At 40.0% G+C, this 17,198-nt stretch overlaps 1 protein-coding gene across 17 annotated transcripts in view; it reads left to right on the forward strand.

The window, feature by feature from the left end:
* The window catches only part of shank3a (SH3 and multiple ankyrin repeat domains 3a), a 237,474-nt gene that overhangs the window by 45,562 nt on the left and 174,714 nt on the right, over window positions 1–17,198 (forward strand). For 4 of the 17 annotated variants that reach the window (XR_009130085.2, XM_058074731.2, XM_058074740.2 and 1 more), the window contains exon 1: window positions 7,214–7,510. The exons of 2 other annotated variants lie outside the window; for them this stretch is intronic. Coding sequence is in view for 13 of the 15 variants with exons in the window: in XM_058074731.2 (XP_057930714.2) it covers window positions 7,377–7,510 (134 nt within the window). In the remaining 2 variants the exon portion in view is untranslated. Of the gene's footprint in view, window positions 1–7,212; window positions 7,511–17,198 lie in introns of those variants that run through there. 11 more of the 17 variants (XM_058074726.2, XM_058074727.2, XM_058074729.2 and 8 more) reach the window with 5 other exon arrangements.

Consider the following 17,198-nt stretch of genomic DNA (forward strand, 5'->3'; position numbering starts at 1 on the left):
ATATCGCTATATTGAGATATTGTCACACTCCTACTGGTCATATGGGGACAAAACCAAGTGTACAACCTTGATCACTTGTGGGGGGAAAGAAATCACCAAATCACCTCACCAAATTCGAATGTTTTGGTTCTAATTTGCTTACTATGTCAAAAGGGCTTGTATTAAAATCCTATGTTAGCCTAAAAATGTTTCACAGTACTGAAATTAATTAATTAATTAATTCATTCATTCATTCATTTTCTACCGCTTTTTCCTCACGAGGGTCGCGGGGGTGTTGGAGCCTATCCCAGCTGTCTTCAGGCGAGAGGCGGGGTACACCCTGGACTGGTCGCCAGCCAATCACAGGGCACATATAGACAAACAACCATTCACACTCACATTCATACCTATGGACAATTTGGAGTCACCAATTAACCTAGCATGTTTTTGGAATGTGGGAGGAAACCGGAGTACCCGGAGAAAACCCACGCATGCACGGGGAGCACATGCAAACTGCACACAGAGTTGGAATCGAGGGTGGAATCGAACCCTGGTCCTCTTAGCTGTGAGGTCTGCGTGCTAACCACTCGACCACCGTGCCGTCCTACTGAAATTCAAATGAGTTTATTACAACTACAAAGAACACAGCAGGCAAGGGGGTGGCTACTAAGACACAAAAAACAAGGTCTTGAAGGGGACGGGTTGTCCAAGGACAGTTAGTTCTAAAAGTAAAAATACTCAGTAAACAATTTGCGTCCAAGAATCACAGCCTTTACCTCAAACAAAAGTCTAAATGGGTTTGTTTTCCAAAGCATGCTGGGAAACAGTCCAGCAAAGGTCTTGAGTGATGGAGACATGAGGAGAAAGAGTTGAATTGTAGGGGAGGAAAGGGTGGGGGGGTCCCAGAATGGCCAGTGGTTGCTTCTGCCAAGGCGACACAGAGGACAAGATCAGTCCTCATCTGCGTGTTAGCGCTCCCCATTTTGGTCTCAATGGACGTGAGCGTGGCTTCGCCATATCACACATCAATTGATGAGGTCATGCTGCCAAGATGGCAGCCTCTCACACACTCATCTGTCTCTTAATGGAGCCACCAGTTAGCACGAAATCCCGAGATAACCCCAACGCTGCTAATATGGGACATGCTAAGCATTTCCATCATTTCAATTACAACAACCCACCAGAGAGAGTATTGTGCATATTGTCATTATTCATTTTAAACCACATTATATTTCTCATTATGGCTGACTGTCATACGGGTAATATGTAATATTTAATCAGAGAAATACCTAGCAGCATTCAAGGTCACTCGTGCTCATTGTGCTGCCCTGGGAGATACCAAGTGGTAGATTGAGACTCTAAGAAGCATTGTCCTGAATAAGTTGTTGTCATTATTGCTGTTATTAACATACAGGTCTTCCAGCCTTTGACATGTGCACGGGTTCATGTAGTTGACTGTAGTCCGCTTTCATGTTATTCCAGAGTTATCGGCATCTAAATAAATGTATTCAAACCCTTAAAGACACACTCATGCATGCATTCTCCCACACAAGTACGGCTGTACGCACACACTCACAAAACCATGATTTTCGATTTCCGAAGTGTCAGAGTTAATTTTTCATAAAGACAAGGCTTGAAAGTAAAGTAGGATCTTCTATCCTCCCTCCCCCTGCTTCTCATGGCAACACTTGGCACCCATTATCCCCTCTAGCACTCATCTTAATACAGTCCAGTGCACTGAAAAATAATCTCTGGAGGATTCGTGTGCATTAGTATTTTACTAACTTTGCCACTTGAGTTTGAAAGCAGGTAGGAAAAGGGTTTGAGCTGTACCTCTTTAGCACCACTTGTCACTTTTCATACAGTATCGCAATGATAATGTGTTATAAATGGAAAGGGCAGCAAACATAGTTTCATAAACACTTGCAAAATTGACTCTTTGCAAACAATTGCATTTGTCCCACAGAAAATAGGAATGATCAAAACTTGGCTCTCATACAGGCAAGTTACATTTTTACCTTCTTTATTGTCATACAACCAGTTTTGGCCGCTGCATTTCATACCTGGCCCAGAACCGGAAGACACTGTGAGGGCCAGTGTGAAAAACATAATAATCGTAAAATGTTTCTGTACATTGCCATTCAGCCCCGCCTGGGATTCAAACTGCTCTCCCCTGTGCCAAACGCAACATCATTACCAAGCCATTTATTTACAAAAAATACACTCTGACAGTAGGCATAACTGCCAGGTTGCCACAATAAAGCAAGACACCCATTTACTCTATCTTTGAATACATCGTCACAGATAAGCGTTACTTTCATTTCTGCTAGTAACTTTGAATATTAGTAACTTCCACTGGTGATCCGCAGTGCTTGTAAAGTTGCCGCTCAGCCAAATGGAATGAGCGTAACTGGAATGGCTTGGTGACAAAGGATTGAGACAGCTCCAAACTTCTACACTACGACATCATCCGGAGCAGTTCTGAATCAAAATTAACCTCAAATCATGGCCAAAAATAAAAAAATAAATTATACATCGAGTGGCGGGCTGCATGGCGTACGAGTGGTTAGCACACAGGCCTCACAGCTAGGAGACCCAAGTTCAATTGCACCCTTGAGAATCTCTGCGTGGATGATTTCCCTGTGCATGCGTGGGTTTTCTCTGGGTACTCCAGTTTCCTCCCACATTCCAAAAACATGCTAGGTTAATTGGTGACTCCAAATTGTCCATAGGTATGAATGTGAGTGTGAATGGTTGTTTGTCTATATGTGTCCTGTGATTGGCTGGCGACCAGTCCAGGGTGTATCCCGCCTCACGCCTGAAGACAGCTGGGATAGGCTCCAGCACTCCAATGAATGAATGAACATCTACTCGCTACCCCGCTTCTCGCCTAAAAACAGCTGGGATGAGCTCCAGCATATCAGCATGGGTGCGGCACACATGCCCTGCGCCTACGCCTGGTCAACAAAAATAAAAAAAAAGTTAAGTCATAATATTAAGACATTAAATTAATAAAACACAATTTTCTAGAGACAAATGTTGATAACTCTTTATTTTTCCAACAATTAATATGAATGCTGAATGGCGACTATCCACTGTAATTAAGTTCGACACGATGATCACATTGTCAAAATGATAGCCAGATGAACATATTGCAGTGTCCTGTCACGAGGCACTGGAGCTAATTAGGATAGCAATAACACATTCCACATGATTAGCTCTCCCTCAGTGCTCGTACGCTGACACATGCATTGCACTTTCTTGTGTCTTGATGTTGACTTCCTACAAGTGTTTGTTTATTTATTTTACATCACATTCACTTCAGGTTGCGGCAGCTGTGAGGCACAGGAGGCTATTTGGGAGAAATCTCCTGTGACTTGTCCGCTGGTTTGCTCAATTTTATTGGTGCTTGTAATATGACAGGTGGATATGTGTTTCACATTAGATCGTTTTACTGCCTAGTGTCATTATTCCATGTGGCCCCAAAAATGCTCTAGTGCAACTTTAATGCTGCTGCGAAGGATTAGACTGTTTATTTTGCAGTTGTGTAAGTTACAGCTGTGCCGGTGTCATTTACACTTTACCGTTTGATCAACAGAAATGGACGGCAGTAAAAGGGATATTTTTTTTAACCAAACACTTTGTTTGACATATATAGTGCAGGTGTGTTCAGGTATGATGGCCCCTATGTAGAAAATTAAAGGATGCAGATGACACCAATGTAGGTCAAGATATGCTTAGCAAATATACATTAGTGTGAAATAGTTTTCTGATGATTTTTTGCATTACAAATGTTTTCACTCTTAAATGTTTTTGTTTCCGATTACCAATCAAATGGAAATATTAGGCAATGGCCACACAACTGAACACAAAATGCAGTTTTCAAATGTATTTTTTTTATTATTAAGGGAGAAAAAAAAATCCTGTGTGAAAAAGTGATGGCTGCAAGGCAGACGAGCTCGGAGACACGAGTTTAATTGCACCCTCGAGCATCTCCGTGTGGAGTTTGCATGTTCTCCCCGTGCATGTGTGGATTTTCTCCGGGTACTCCGGTTTCCTCCCAAATTCCAAAAACATGCTAGGTTAATTGGCGACTCCAAATTGTCCATAGGTATGAATGTGAGTGTGAATGGTTGTTTGTCTATGTGTGCCCTGTGATTGGCTGGTGACCAGTCCAGGGTGCACCCCACCTCTTGCCCGAAGACAGCTGGGATAGGCTCCAGCGCCCTCGTGAGGATAAGCGGTAGAAAATGAATGAATGAATGAATGAATGAATAAAAAAGTGATTGCCCCAATCCCAATAACTGGTCTTAGCAACAGCAATCAAGTATTCATTTATGTGACTGGCCAATCACAGAGCGTGAATAGTGAATATATAATGAGCATTTTCTTAAAACACGAATACGGATAATGACGAAATGTACTCGTTTCATACTGGTATCCGGCAAAAATGTATTATCTGTAACAGATACTTGTTTATAACGAGTATACGCCGGTAAGATGCAACAGCCTGCATATGTTTGTTTTCATTTCTGCTGCAGCATATGCACATCAAGTGCTTTTTGTTTGTGAGCTTTGCTCTGTGCTTAAGCTCACACTTGCCATTCCCTGTGTGCGGCCCTTATCTGATTCCTATGGAGGCAGTTGACATTTGACTTTGCCACACACACACATACACACCAAATACTCTAGCAGTGTTTTAGATCAAGATCTTCCTCACAGTACGTCTTCTCAATTTGTTTCAAACAAGCCTGAGATGATGGGACATGTTGGCTGTTGATTACCTAAGCATTAATTGCTTAATTTAAATGAACTAATTTTTATGAACGCTGGATATTTCTTGACATGTGACAATATGATAGACGTGAGCGTTGCGTGGCTGCGGAAGCTTCCCTCAAAAAATCAACTGCAAGATCCTGTAAGAATATAGTACAACTGAAAATCATGTTTATTGCCCGTGCTAGCAATTAAAAAATATAACTTACAATTAAAAGGCTAATCTAATCATTGTCCAATCATTATTATGAAATGCAGTACGTTACAGTGAAGTCAGATATCCATGTTAGGTGGCTAAAAACGACAATTCAAAACATGCCAAGTATTTATGTGGAGTAGCAAGTGATTCTATTTCTAATCAAACATGCATCTTGTCAGCGGGTGTTGTAGTTCCTCCCACTTCTTCATTTTAAATGTGGTGACTGGCTGCACTTGATTTTTAGGGCCGTATACCCCTTAACACTTCCCCCTTACCCCCCAATTTAAGGAGAATTGGGACATCACCCGATTCTCATGAATGCACAAAACCTATAGCGGTAAGCTCTATGTCAGCTCTTTTTTTTTCCTGTCACTGACACACACCTGTGTGACCTGTAGTGATGTAGTCGTAACACAAAGGCCTCCTGGGAAAAATGTGTTTCAGAGCTTGTTAGCCAGTAGCAAACAACTGAGGAGTCATGATGCCAATTGTAAGAGCAAGAGTCTTGAATTCGGGGCTATTTTACATTTGGGTCAATTACTACAAATACTTACATACGTAGGTTATCACATGCCAGTATCATGATACTGACACTTGGGGGCATGATGCCTGGCCTGATACGAGACAAACCATGTGATGATCTTATTATCACATACTATTTAATCATGAGCTTATTATCACGTACTATTTAAACAAAAGACCATTTTGTTTCCAGAAAATGTTCAGTTTATTACATGTATTATATCTAAACAGTGTAAACACAATAATTGCAAAAATATTTCAACAATAATATTTATTAACAGTCTTCTCTTATCAATGTCTGACAATTAAAGTTCCATTAATCAAGTTTGGGTTTTTTGGTGACTGGAGAAGCACTAGGAATATTTATAGTGTGTTCACGCTTGTGCGCTGTTCTCTGATTGGTTGTTTCACGGGCACGATACCAGAGCAGCGCGCTCTGAGTGGACAGCTACGGGGGCTGATACTGGACATGGTCAAACTCTATATTTTATCAGTATCACTGCCCTGGGCTTTGACACAGTATCATTTCGGCCTTTTCTCGTATCATTCATGGGCGGTTTCTAGGGTACAGGGCCAATTAATACTGTAGGATGTGTGTAGTAAGTATATATATCTCATGCCATCCTCATCATCATCCTTATCATCCATCTCTCACTCTCTCTCTATCATTGTCCGTCTCAGTGTAATTAAGTATCATATTGTCTCATTCTCAATTTGTCTCGGGGTATCGGCCGCAGTCTGTTGGTTCTCATTTCAGCCTCATTATCAGTCTGTCTCACTCGCTTAGTCTCCTGACATTCAGTGAGTCTCATTCTCAGTGACTCTCATTCTCAGTATCATAATGTATACCACATGCCCCAGTGTCTTATTCTGTCTTTCAGTCTCTTAGTCTTTACCTTTTAGTCAGTCTGTGTCTCACTAGCTCATTTTCAGTCTTACGCACTCAGCCTCTCATTTACAGTATCAGTCTCAGTCTCTGATTTTAAGTTGCACTCTTTCATGTTCAGTCTCACTCTGTTTCTGTCATTTAAAGTCTCTGTCTCAAAGTCAACCATTTTCAATCACAGTTTCATAGTCTCTCATTCTCTTTCTCGGGCCCACGTTCTCATTTTCAGGCTGCTGATTTTCAGTCAGTGTCAGTCTCTTGTTCTACCAGTCTCTATTCATGTCATGTCTGTGATTCTCTGTAATTCTCATTCTCAGTAGTTTCAGTCTCTCATTGTCAGTCTCATTATGTCTAGCTCGGGGGTGTCCATTGTGCAGCCCAGCGGCCATTTGCGGTCTGTGGCTGTTTTTTTTTAATGGCCTTTGGCACATACGAAAAATACTGTATAATTTAACGAGAAAAATAAAAGAAAAACTCAGAAAGTCTGCGGTAATTTTACAAGAATAAAGTTAAAATATTGAAAGAAAAAGGTGGTAATCTAATGTGAAAGTCACATTTTTTACTTAAAAATAGCATAATTTTAGTAGAAATTTAGTATATATTATATATATAATATTTTATAAAAATACTTTTCAAAAAAGTTGTAACAGTATGACAAACAAACAATAACGCTTTTGGAAAATTGCATTCACCTGTTGCACAAAGCTAAGATGCATTTTTTCTTAAAATGTGTATAATTTCTTAGCATACCAACATGTGTTGCTTTTACAACACATCAAAATGACGATTGCATAGTTTTCTTTTTTTGTAGGTTTTTCTCCGCAGCTGCCAGTGGTTGGTGGCGAATTCCAAGGGTTGTTTACTCCTTATTGGTCTTGAGCCATCTATGTCTCCTTGATGGTGCTACAACATGCTTCATTGAAAGCCTGGACATTGATACAATCAGCAAATAACAGCATTAGCGCTCCATAGTCTATTTATAGTCCCGTGCCATGTGTTGACTAATGGGTCCAGATGGTCAGCAATAATAATCCTATTACCTCTTTACCTTCTCACACTGAGGTCTCACCCTCACTTCACTGGACGTATTTGGTTCTTCTCTTTATTGACTCTGTGTTCATCCATTCAGAAAGAAGTGCTTCCCTGTGGTACGTGTTGTATTGTGCTGCTGTAGCGGTTAGTGTAGAAGCTGGTTTGTTACGACATGATAGCTTGCAGGATGATAGACTTTCAACTCTTGTTGTATGTTGTCTTTGACATACTATACTTGTTGTGGTTTGTTTTAATACACACATTTAGTAAATATCACACACATCATGTAAATAGTGTCACGTGAATACATTCTGTATTAACTTCAACACAACATAATCATTTCACATTCAAATATATGATAGTTTTTATTTATTTCTGGTCAGGCTTGAAGACATATTTTGTCAATTTTAGGCATACCTTTGAAATTAATCGCAGGAAATTAGCTTCTGCTTTCCATTTGTATACTTGCAATTTGAGACAGACAAATTCTAAACAAATAAATGACATAAAGCAACCCCCTCATTGTGATTTCCAGACTCATGCCAAGCAAGCATTCTGTGTCACTGATCGTTCTCCTGACCCACACACAAACTCCACAAGTGAACTTGATTGCCAGCTGTGCTCTTCCCCGACTCTGCGTGAATAAACAGGAACTGCCGCGCTGAAAGGCAATGTGTGTTTAGGTTTTATTTGATTCAACTTAAAATGTGAGCCAACACAATCATTTTTGCTCATTAAAGCATGGCAGCCAAAGGCAAGGAGCGTTCATTGAGCAAATGTTAAAACATGCTGATGAGGTGCTTCACCTGAGGAAGCGCTACTTAGATCCTCATAAGAAAGATGAAATGATGCAAATCAGGTGTGATGGGTCATTGACATGGGTGAATATCACAAAGACCTCTTAAATTTAGATGCAGTTCACTCACCAAAGGCGTGAGAAAAATGAGATCCAGCTGTCTCTCAACTTTGGATGAAGCAACCATAGTGTATTTAATCTAGATTCATTTTTGTGTACCACAGAATCCAGGTATTCAAGTGTTTCACAGCAGATAAAGTCGGCGTAAGACTCTAGCGTTGCAGAGGTCTTTAACAGTGTGGAACACGTACACAACAATGGACCCTTTTTTGAGGAAGAATTTTGCGATGCTAATGTATTACTCTTTTGAACGCATATTGTTTTGAGAATCCAAACGCTTTACTTAAGTGGCCCTAGCAACTTACCGGAACTATGTTCCTCTTCACCAAAATCGGACCAAAAGGTCCAGGGACGAAGTAGGGGGTAAGTCACCGTTGCACTACTGATGAAAATGTCATACAATTTCATGTAAAAAAAATCCAAAACTATCCCTTTAAGTCATGAAATCAGCCATGCTAAGTCCAAAATAAAAAAGCATTCTCATCCCATTCCATGTGGAAGTGGTTTTTGGCTTCTTAACTTAATTATTATTAATAAATGCATTTGAGGCTAACTGGTTAGATTGTTAGCACGCTGGTCCGATACAAGTCCCTGCAGCATAAGAGCTGCAATGTGATAATATGAGCGTAAAGGTGACTATGGGGTATTATTTCATCTCTACAGGGATCTAGTAATGTTAATACCTTAATACCTTATTTATAAACAGGTTTTCTATTATGTATGAAAATATTCCATTTATTAACATTGAATAAGATAAGATAAGATATGCCTTTATTCGTCCCTCAGTGGGGAAATTTGAATTGCACAGCAGCAAGAGTACAGAATCAGTTAAGCAGTACAAAATACACAATGTAGAAAAATAAACAATATAAACAACCCAAATATTAACAAAATCAACAGTTTTTCCCAGAGTTATATACAATACAGTATGTAGACGATATGAAATATATGACCAGTCTATACACTGAGATCTTGCTAGTGAGTTAATATGAGGCATTATGGAAATACTACACATAGAACTTAGTATATTGCATTTAAAGCCCTTAATATTGCACATGGAGGTTGATCAGATATTGCACAGTGAATGGGGTCTGGCGTAACTATACTGACTATAAAAGCAAGTATTACACAGATAGTAGTGTAGAAGTCTATTGGTAGCAGTGCTGGTTGTACAGCCTGACAGCTGCTATCCTATATCCTATATCCATTGAACACAGTCAGGTTTGGAACCAATGAACTCCCATAAATGAGGGACAACTGTAGTGTGTTTTAGGTATACCATTTGTATGTAACTGTACAAAATCTACCAGTTCTCCAGTTTTGAATGATTGAATGAATGACTGGCAGCACGGTGAATGAGTGGTTCGCATATTGGCCACACAGTCAGGAGATCAGGAAGACTTGGGTTGAGCATCTCTGTGTGGAGTTTGCATTTTTTCCCCGTGGGTTTTCTCCGGGTACTCTGGTTTCCTCCCACATTCCAAAAAGGTTAATGTGTACCCCGTCTCTTGCTGGGATAGACTCCAGCATACCCCTGCAACCTTAATGAGGATATATAGCATAGAAAATGGATGGAATGAATGACATTGTATTTAAGTCACCTGATGGTGTGAGGGTAAGAAAACAGGCAGTGCAATGGTAGATAAGATGGAAGTCAATTCTAAAAGGCCGATAGAAGCTTAGAGTGTTGTGAGACACATGGAAAGGATAGATAAGTCTTTTTTTTAATATATTTTTTTAATGGTCTGTTAGTTTCTCTGCTGGGCTTAAGGGCACTGTTCCAAGTTTAAAATGAGAAAGTGGAAGATACCCATTTGGTAATGGGCTCAGACAGTCTGCATTTCATCATTTGAGATAGAGGCTTGAAGACAGCAAATACTCACTGCTGTGCTATGAATACCTCTAAGTATGTATAGTTCCACTTTATAGAGAGTAGATGCCGTATGGGTCACTTGAACCACAGCTCATTGGTTCGGTAGACTGCGTTTCTGTAACATCTGTGGCTACAGGGATAAAAATGACAAAAATAAAGGTAATTTTAGCCTACCCTGTTGCTGTAAAATGTGATGGCCAGTATTCCAAATGGTTTGCGTAGAGCAGTGGAGAGATTTAGCGCTAGATAAAAAAAAAAGGTATGCAGATGTTGGAGACGGCGTGTGACGGGGAATGAAGGCTCGCACATAATGATGCTGGCTGCTCGTCAAGAACATGACAATGCTTTGGATTGAAAATGGAAATATGGACAACCCTCCATTGTCCCCTGCAGACTTGAGAGTGATGTTTTAGTCAACATGCCAGCTAATTTAAAACACCAAGCAACTGTTCAAAAGTGATGAGCTCATTTCATAGAATTCTAATATCTGTGGAAATGCCTTCCATTTGCCATGGTCCTTGTCACACTGTTTTCCATCTTATGCACCCATCCACCATTGCTGCTCATAACTTGCACTTATTTTCAGGGACACTCACCCCGATTCGATTGTATTCGTGTGTTGCGTTTACATGTTCATTCTTAGCCTCATTATATCAACCCCGCAGAAACGAGCACACGTTTATGCAGTAAACATCTGGCTGAGTGGATGTTTCAATGAAATCGTGAGGTCATAGAGATTTTCTACAGGCCCCGTGCAAACTGTCTGGCTATATAAGAATGGCTTTGCTTTCTCTCGCTCTCATTACACATTCACTTTTATCTACGAGTCCACTCTTCTATAGAGCCTTTGTAGCATTTATCTCTCATGAGGGGGGGGGGGGGGGGGGTATCAGATTCGGCTGGCTATTAGGCTGAAGGACTCCAATTTCAAATGCTCTGCTTGTATATCGTGCATATTCACAGTCTTTCACCGAGAGTTGCATACTAATGTACATACAATAGCACCCAGAGAGCCCTCTGGATCCTGGAGGGACGTTTTTGTGTCATTATTGAACGGTGGAGGAATGAACAGTTCATATTTAGACCTTATCCAGAGGCTATTGATCGCCCTTTTACATGCAAGGTCTGTGTTCACTGACGTTTTTTGTAACCGCAGTGCCTCTTCTAATGTGTAGTACACTGTAAATGCCAACATAGAACTTAATTAAGTGCTTGTTATGAACACTAATTTTAAATAAGTATTTAGTAATTTGGGGTTGAAAAACACTTAACTTGACTTATACCAGTTAAGCCAAATAAAAAAATAATTTATTGGGCATTTTTTGGACCTGCACAGCCCATTCTGCATTGTGGGCAGAAGTCAGATGCCTTAGGCACGCCCAGAGCTTGTGGAACGACTTCTACTTTGTTCGGTAAGTCTGCATTTTCTTAATGTGATGATATGTTGTACACATACGTATACAGAACCACGTAATGCTAAGAAGAAGAAAGAATGCATAATAGTCTGTCGTCTTGTGCTTGGCTGGCTTGTTTAGACTCAAGACAAAGTGGAATTACTTTTGTCATTTTGGAGTGTAAGACAAGGAAGTACCAGGACAATGCTGACTGGGGTGAGGAATGCCAGTCAAAATATTCCGCTATTATGATAGCTTCTTTGTAATAATAGCTTCTGTTCATGTGATGGCGACTGAGTGGCGAACGGGTGGTGACATCATCGTTTTTAGAAAGTATTGACACCTTACTGCTCTTAAAGTTGTCAGTGAGTGTTTGTCAACATATATTGAAATAGAATTTTGCTATGTTGTTTTTGCTGCAGATTGACAAGCTCAAGTCACCATATTAGAGTCAGCTTAAGTATTTGTGCGGAGAACAATTATGATATGCGTTTTGGATCCCCATTTCGTCTTGGCGAGACAACAATGTTTGCACTTTTCCACTTTTATAGTGAATGGTGTGTGAAGTATTGCAGCGATCTGGTGAATGTGGCTTACCCACTCGCTATGAAAACTGGAAAATAAGCATCAAATACAAACTACCGTGCACAACTCTGGACAAGCAGGATGTTAGAGGTAATTTCAGAATTGATGCCTGATAGCCATCACTTAAAGATCTGTATAATGTGACCATTCCAACTGCTTTGACGGTTGGACTTTTTTTTACACCTTGAACGTCAGGTACCCTCTTCAACCCTGCGTCACATTCAAGGGGATACAAAAGTTGGTAATGCAACAACTGTCTAGAAAAAGCCCAAAGACTGAAGACAAAATAGCCTTTAAGTTCATCAAGGAAAAACACTTGTCAGTAAATGTATACATCTGCTTCAAACAGGTTCTGTGTTTCATTTTTTACCCCCTCAGCTCTGATTGGCTTTGTTCAATTTTAGATTCTGTTCATTTTTGAAAGTGAAGAAATTGAAACATACAGTATAAATCAGGGTCCTGTGACATAAGTTAATTTTGAGCACTTTTAAGAATACTATTTGAAACAAGATGTGCCAATAAGGTCCCAATAGAATTGATTACACTACTGTAATCAGGAGCCTCCGAATTCAAACGCAGATATAGTTAAGCACTTTGGGCGTGTGACCAATCACAGCGGAGTGGGCATGCCTGGAGGCGGGCCATGAGTGGAATAAATTAAAACAGACCGTTTTGTCAGAAAGCACAAATCAAAGGAAATACCGCTGGAATAGGTGCAGATTCTGGAATATCTAACAAGTTTTCTGTGCGGGTTATTGTGTGTAGCTACTCTATAGGACAAGGGTCGGGAACCTTTTTGGCGAAGAGAGCCATGAAGGCCAGATATTTTAAAATGTGTATCTGTGAGAGCCATATACATTTTTTTAAACATTGAATGCAATAAAATGTGTGCATTTTTATGTAAGACCAACAGTTTTAGATAATGGGCTCTAATTACGTAGACCAGGCACACTACCCCACGCCAATGGGGTGTGGCCAGCACACTTTCGTGAGCAGCGCAGTGTCTAATAATAAATCAAATACTTGTTGCCATTAATACAACTTCTGCTGCTGCATAGTTTTGCACCATACTCAGTATATTTCATTCTTTTGGCCATCTTTGCCAGAAGGCTTGGTTCTGCAGCTTTAGCTAGGTGACTATTTGACTAAAGGAGAAAAGTTTATATTTACATGTTGACATCTCAATGACCGAGGTAGACTACCGCATTACCCAGTAATAATCGAGTTTTGGTGTTTGACCTGGAAAATATCAGGAAAGATGGATATGGTCGGCCGTATTGCAGTAGAAAATAGATGGACGAATTAAAATGCATAAAAAAGTTGTTGATTTTTAATATTATTTTTAACAGTCATTTCTGTGATGTTTACTTTAAAATGTTAGCAAAAATAAATTTTTATTGTGGTAAGAAATGCTTGAGAGCCAGATACATTCATCAAAAGAGCCCAACCTGGCTCCCGAGCCATAGGTTCCCTACCTCTGCTATAGAACACAACTCAATACAAAGGGTCGAAAAATGAGCATAAAAAGTCCCCATTAAAAATAATTGATACCCCATGTGCCCCCAATGGGTGGTGCTCAAAAACTATTTGAAACGCTCTCAAGGTTTGCAATCTTTAGAGACCTGGGGCTGTAGTCACAAAGCTTCTCAGAGTCCTGTCACAAAGCTTCTAACTTAAAATTCAGAGCAAGAAATCTTAGCTTAAGAGTGATTAAGGAAGTACCTGAGAGCAACTCTGCGCAAGGAGGGGACATTTATCTAAGTGAGGAGGCGTGGTTGGCCCTGCTGCTAGGTATGCCACAGTCTTCTAAGAACTGTGTTTGGTTGTTACAAAAAGGGGAAAAGACCAAAAAAAAAGGAAAAAATGTGCTCTGCTCCTGTAACGGATGGACAGAAAAGTCAACCAATCAGTTCTAACTTGAAGAAATATATAACTGTTATGTCATGATGATGAAACTTGGAAAAACTGAATTAATTGTGACTCGACTTCATTCACATGCCCATGATATTGATATGCTTGTTGAGTAGAAGGGGTGCTGCAATTCTTCTCACCACAGAGACTTGTACCCTGGGCAGGAATGTGCTTGCAAAAGGCATGCTGAACATGGCAAAATAAAATAAAAAAATAAAAAATAAAATAAAATAAAAATAAAAAACTCGAACACAATTTGTTTCAGTGTTTATTTATGTTTAAAGGGTAGGTTGCCTCATTTAAATGGCAGTATTTCTGTACTTCAAGGCGCCGCTCGAGGGGACACGGGTGCGAAAATGATGTAATTTGTCCTCACAGAGCTGCGTGGTCCTTGTGGACGCAGAGAGCATCAAACGGGCTTTAGGCTTCTTAAAAGTCCTCCTCACTACTCCTAACATTTTGCTGCCTTAGGAGCTCTCTTATGGCCTAAGGCACTTTGTGAATAACTCAAAATTCGAAGAAAAATCTTAGAATCCGAATTTTTTTGACATTGTGAGTACGGGCTCTGGTCAGTAACTTTTGGCCAGTGAGTTGCGATGACATGGTTAAGTTACAGTGGGTATTTTGCGGAGAGCCATGTGAGAAATTTCAAGTCAATCTGACATTTGAGGTCAAACTTTGGGGTTTAAATTTTATGTATTATGTTATATTTGGTTTAATATATTATTTTTTATATATTCCATTTATTAATTAATTTCTTTCCATATGTATAAATAACATATTTTTGTAGCTACAAAATCTGAATATACCATGTTGTAAATGTGTTTTTTAACAATATTAAAGGCCTTGAGGCATGAACTAACACCTCTATAGTTACACTGGTATTACCCCATGTAGTAGACATAACAGTGAATTAGCCATTTAAGATATAAATACAACTCATACTCGTGTGTGTGTTGCTATAAATGTGTTCCCATTTAATGGCATCCATATCAAACTTGCGCGGGCCGCACTAACATTAAACTTTCATATCAAGGCGGGGGCCTCAAACTACTGTCCTGCGGGCCACATTTGGCCCGCGGGCTGTGTGTTTGAGACCCCTGGTTTAGGGTGTCTCAAAATTAAGAATCAAACCATACATTTTGATACTTGGTTGAAAATCCTTTGCATTCAATGTCTGCCTGTAGTCTATAGAGCTCATGAATATCAACTTGTGAGCTTCCTCCTTGCAGATTTGTGGCTCTTCAGTTGCCTTCACTTTGATGTGGTATGCTTTGGTTCTTGAAGTGTTCCTTTCCTCCTCCGTACTTCTCTCTGCTCTATAATACAACACCTTGACCTTGATCTGTCTGTTTTTTTTTACACTTTTTGGGGGGCAAAATCTAATCTGACTGTAATTCTTGAATGATACTAGTGTTTCTTGCCTCTTGATCCATGTCACCACTGCCTCAGATTTGTTTCTGATACAGTTATTTTTAATGGTGAATATTTCCCCTAATATTATAAACTCTCCATTGCTTTAGGCTGCATGCCAGTACTGTCATTGCAGCGTAATAGGCAATACATCATTACCATGAGGGTGTGTGTGCGTGTTTTGTGGAGACTTTGTGTGTATCTGCATTTATTGACATCATGAGTGCTTGTCTTTTAAATGCAATAATAACCAACAATGCACTAAGAATTGTGTTTATTAAATTGTAATATCCATCCATCCATTTTTTATACCGCTTATCCTCGTTAGGGCCGCAATCACAGTGCACATATAGACAAACAACCATTCACACTCACATTCATACCTATGGACAATTTGGAGTCACCAATTAACCAAACATGTTTTTGGGATGTGCGAGGAGAACATGCAAACTCCACACAGAGATGCCAAGCGTAGAATCAAACCCAGATCTTCCTGATCGCCTGACTGTGTGGCCAACATGCTAACCATTCTCCACCATGCGGCAAAATTATTATAATATATCAGTTATATTTGTATATTTACATGACATTGGATTAAAATAAATTACATATTTGTGTAACTCAAATGCATTAACAATGTAATTAATTTATTTACATCTTATTAGGATATTAAACATTGACACATGTGTTGAGACACCTGGCAGTAGAGGATGTGAAAATATAAAAGAAAATGCACACTATAAGATTTTCAGTAGGACTTTCTTGGAGATTACATGAAAGGTCTGACTCAGCATCTCGGTTGTAGTTCATCCCAAAGGTGTTTGATCTTTGTTCATACACTCCGAACTCATCCACGCTTTCTTTATTGGTGGGCCATCCCTAAAGTTAGACGGATAAAACTGTCTAATATGGATTGTTGCGATCATTTGAAAATGTCTATTTATTTTGTATATGGCAATGTACTCATAACGCCCAATTGAATAACTACAATGTATGTACATAGGAAACACAAAACAGACAAAATGAAAGCATTTAGACCTGCTGGTAATGGATCTTTGTGTGGCAAAGTGTCGCTGCTAGTTCTCAGAATGAGTTTCTAGCCCCATTGCCTTGCGCAGTCATGTTTGACATGCTGCCTCCCCTCGCTATTGCTCCACTCCTACTGCTCAGTCCCTCCAGGATTTTGGAGGCTTTTTGGGGTGATTCTTGTGGCCTAAAATGCCAGATTTTTGCAGCAGCTTCACAAAGCTCACTCAGTAGCTTTGCATCGGTTCGTGATTTTATTAAGTCTTAATGTTCTTTTTAACCCTAAACCCGCGCAGACCTCACAGCTAGGAGACCAGGGTTCAATTCCACCCTCGGCCTTCTCTGTGTGGAGTTTGCATGTTCTCCCTGTGCATGCGTGGGTTTTCTCCGGGTACTCCGGTTTCCTCCCACATTCCAAAAACATGCTAGGTTAATTGGTGACTCCAAATTGTCCATAGGTATGAATGTGAGTGTGTATGGTTGTTTGTATGTGCCCTGTGATTGGCTGCCGACCAGTCCAGGGTGTACCCTGCCTCTCGCACAAAGACAGCTGGGATAGGCTCCAGCACCCTTGCGACCCTCGTGAGGAAAAGGGGTAGAAAATGGATGAATGAATGAACCTTAAACCCCATAATCCTCACTTGTCTATATGTCTGTAAACAAGGACTTGAGGAGGTGAGGGATGG

The sequence above is a fragment of the Doryrhamphus excisus genome, linkage group LG1 (genome assembly GCF_037039965.1).
Source record: "Doryrhamphus excisus strain RoL-2023G ecotype Guam linkage group LG1, RoL_Dexc_Guam_v1.1, whole genome shotgun sequence".
In the NCBI taxonomy this organism is placed as follows: Eukaryota; Metazoa; Chordata; class Actinopteri; order Syngnathiformes; family Syngnathidae; genus Doryrhamphus; species Doryrhamphus excisus.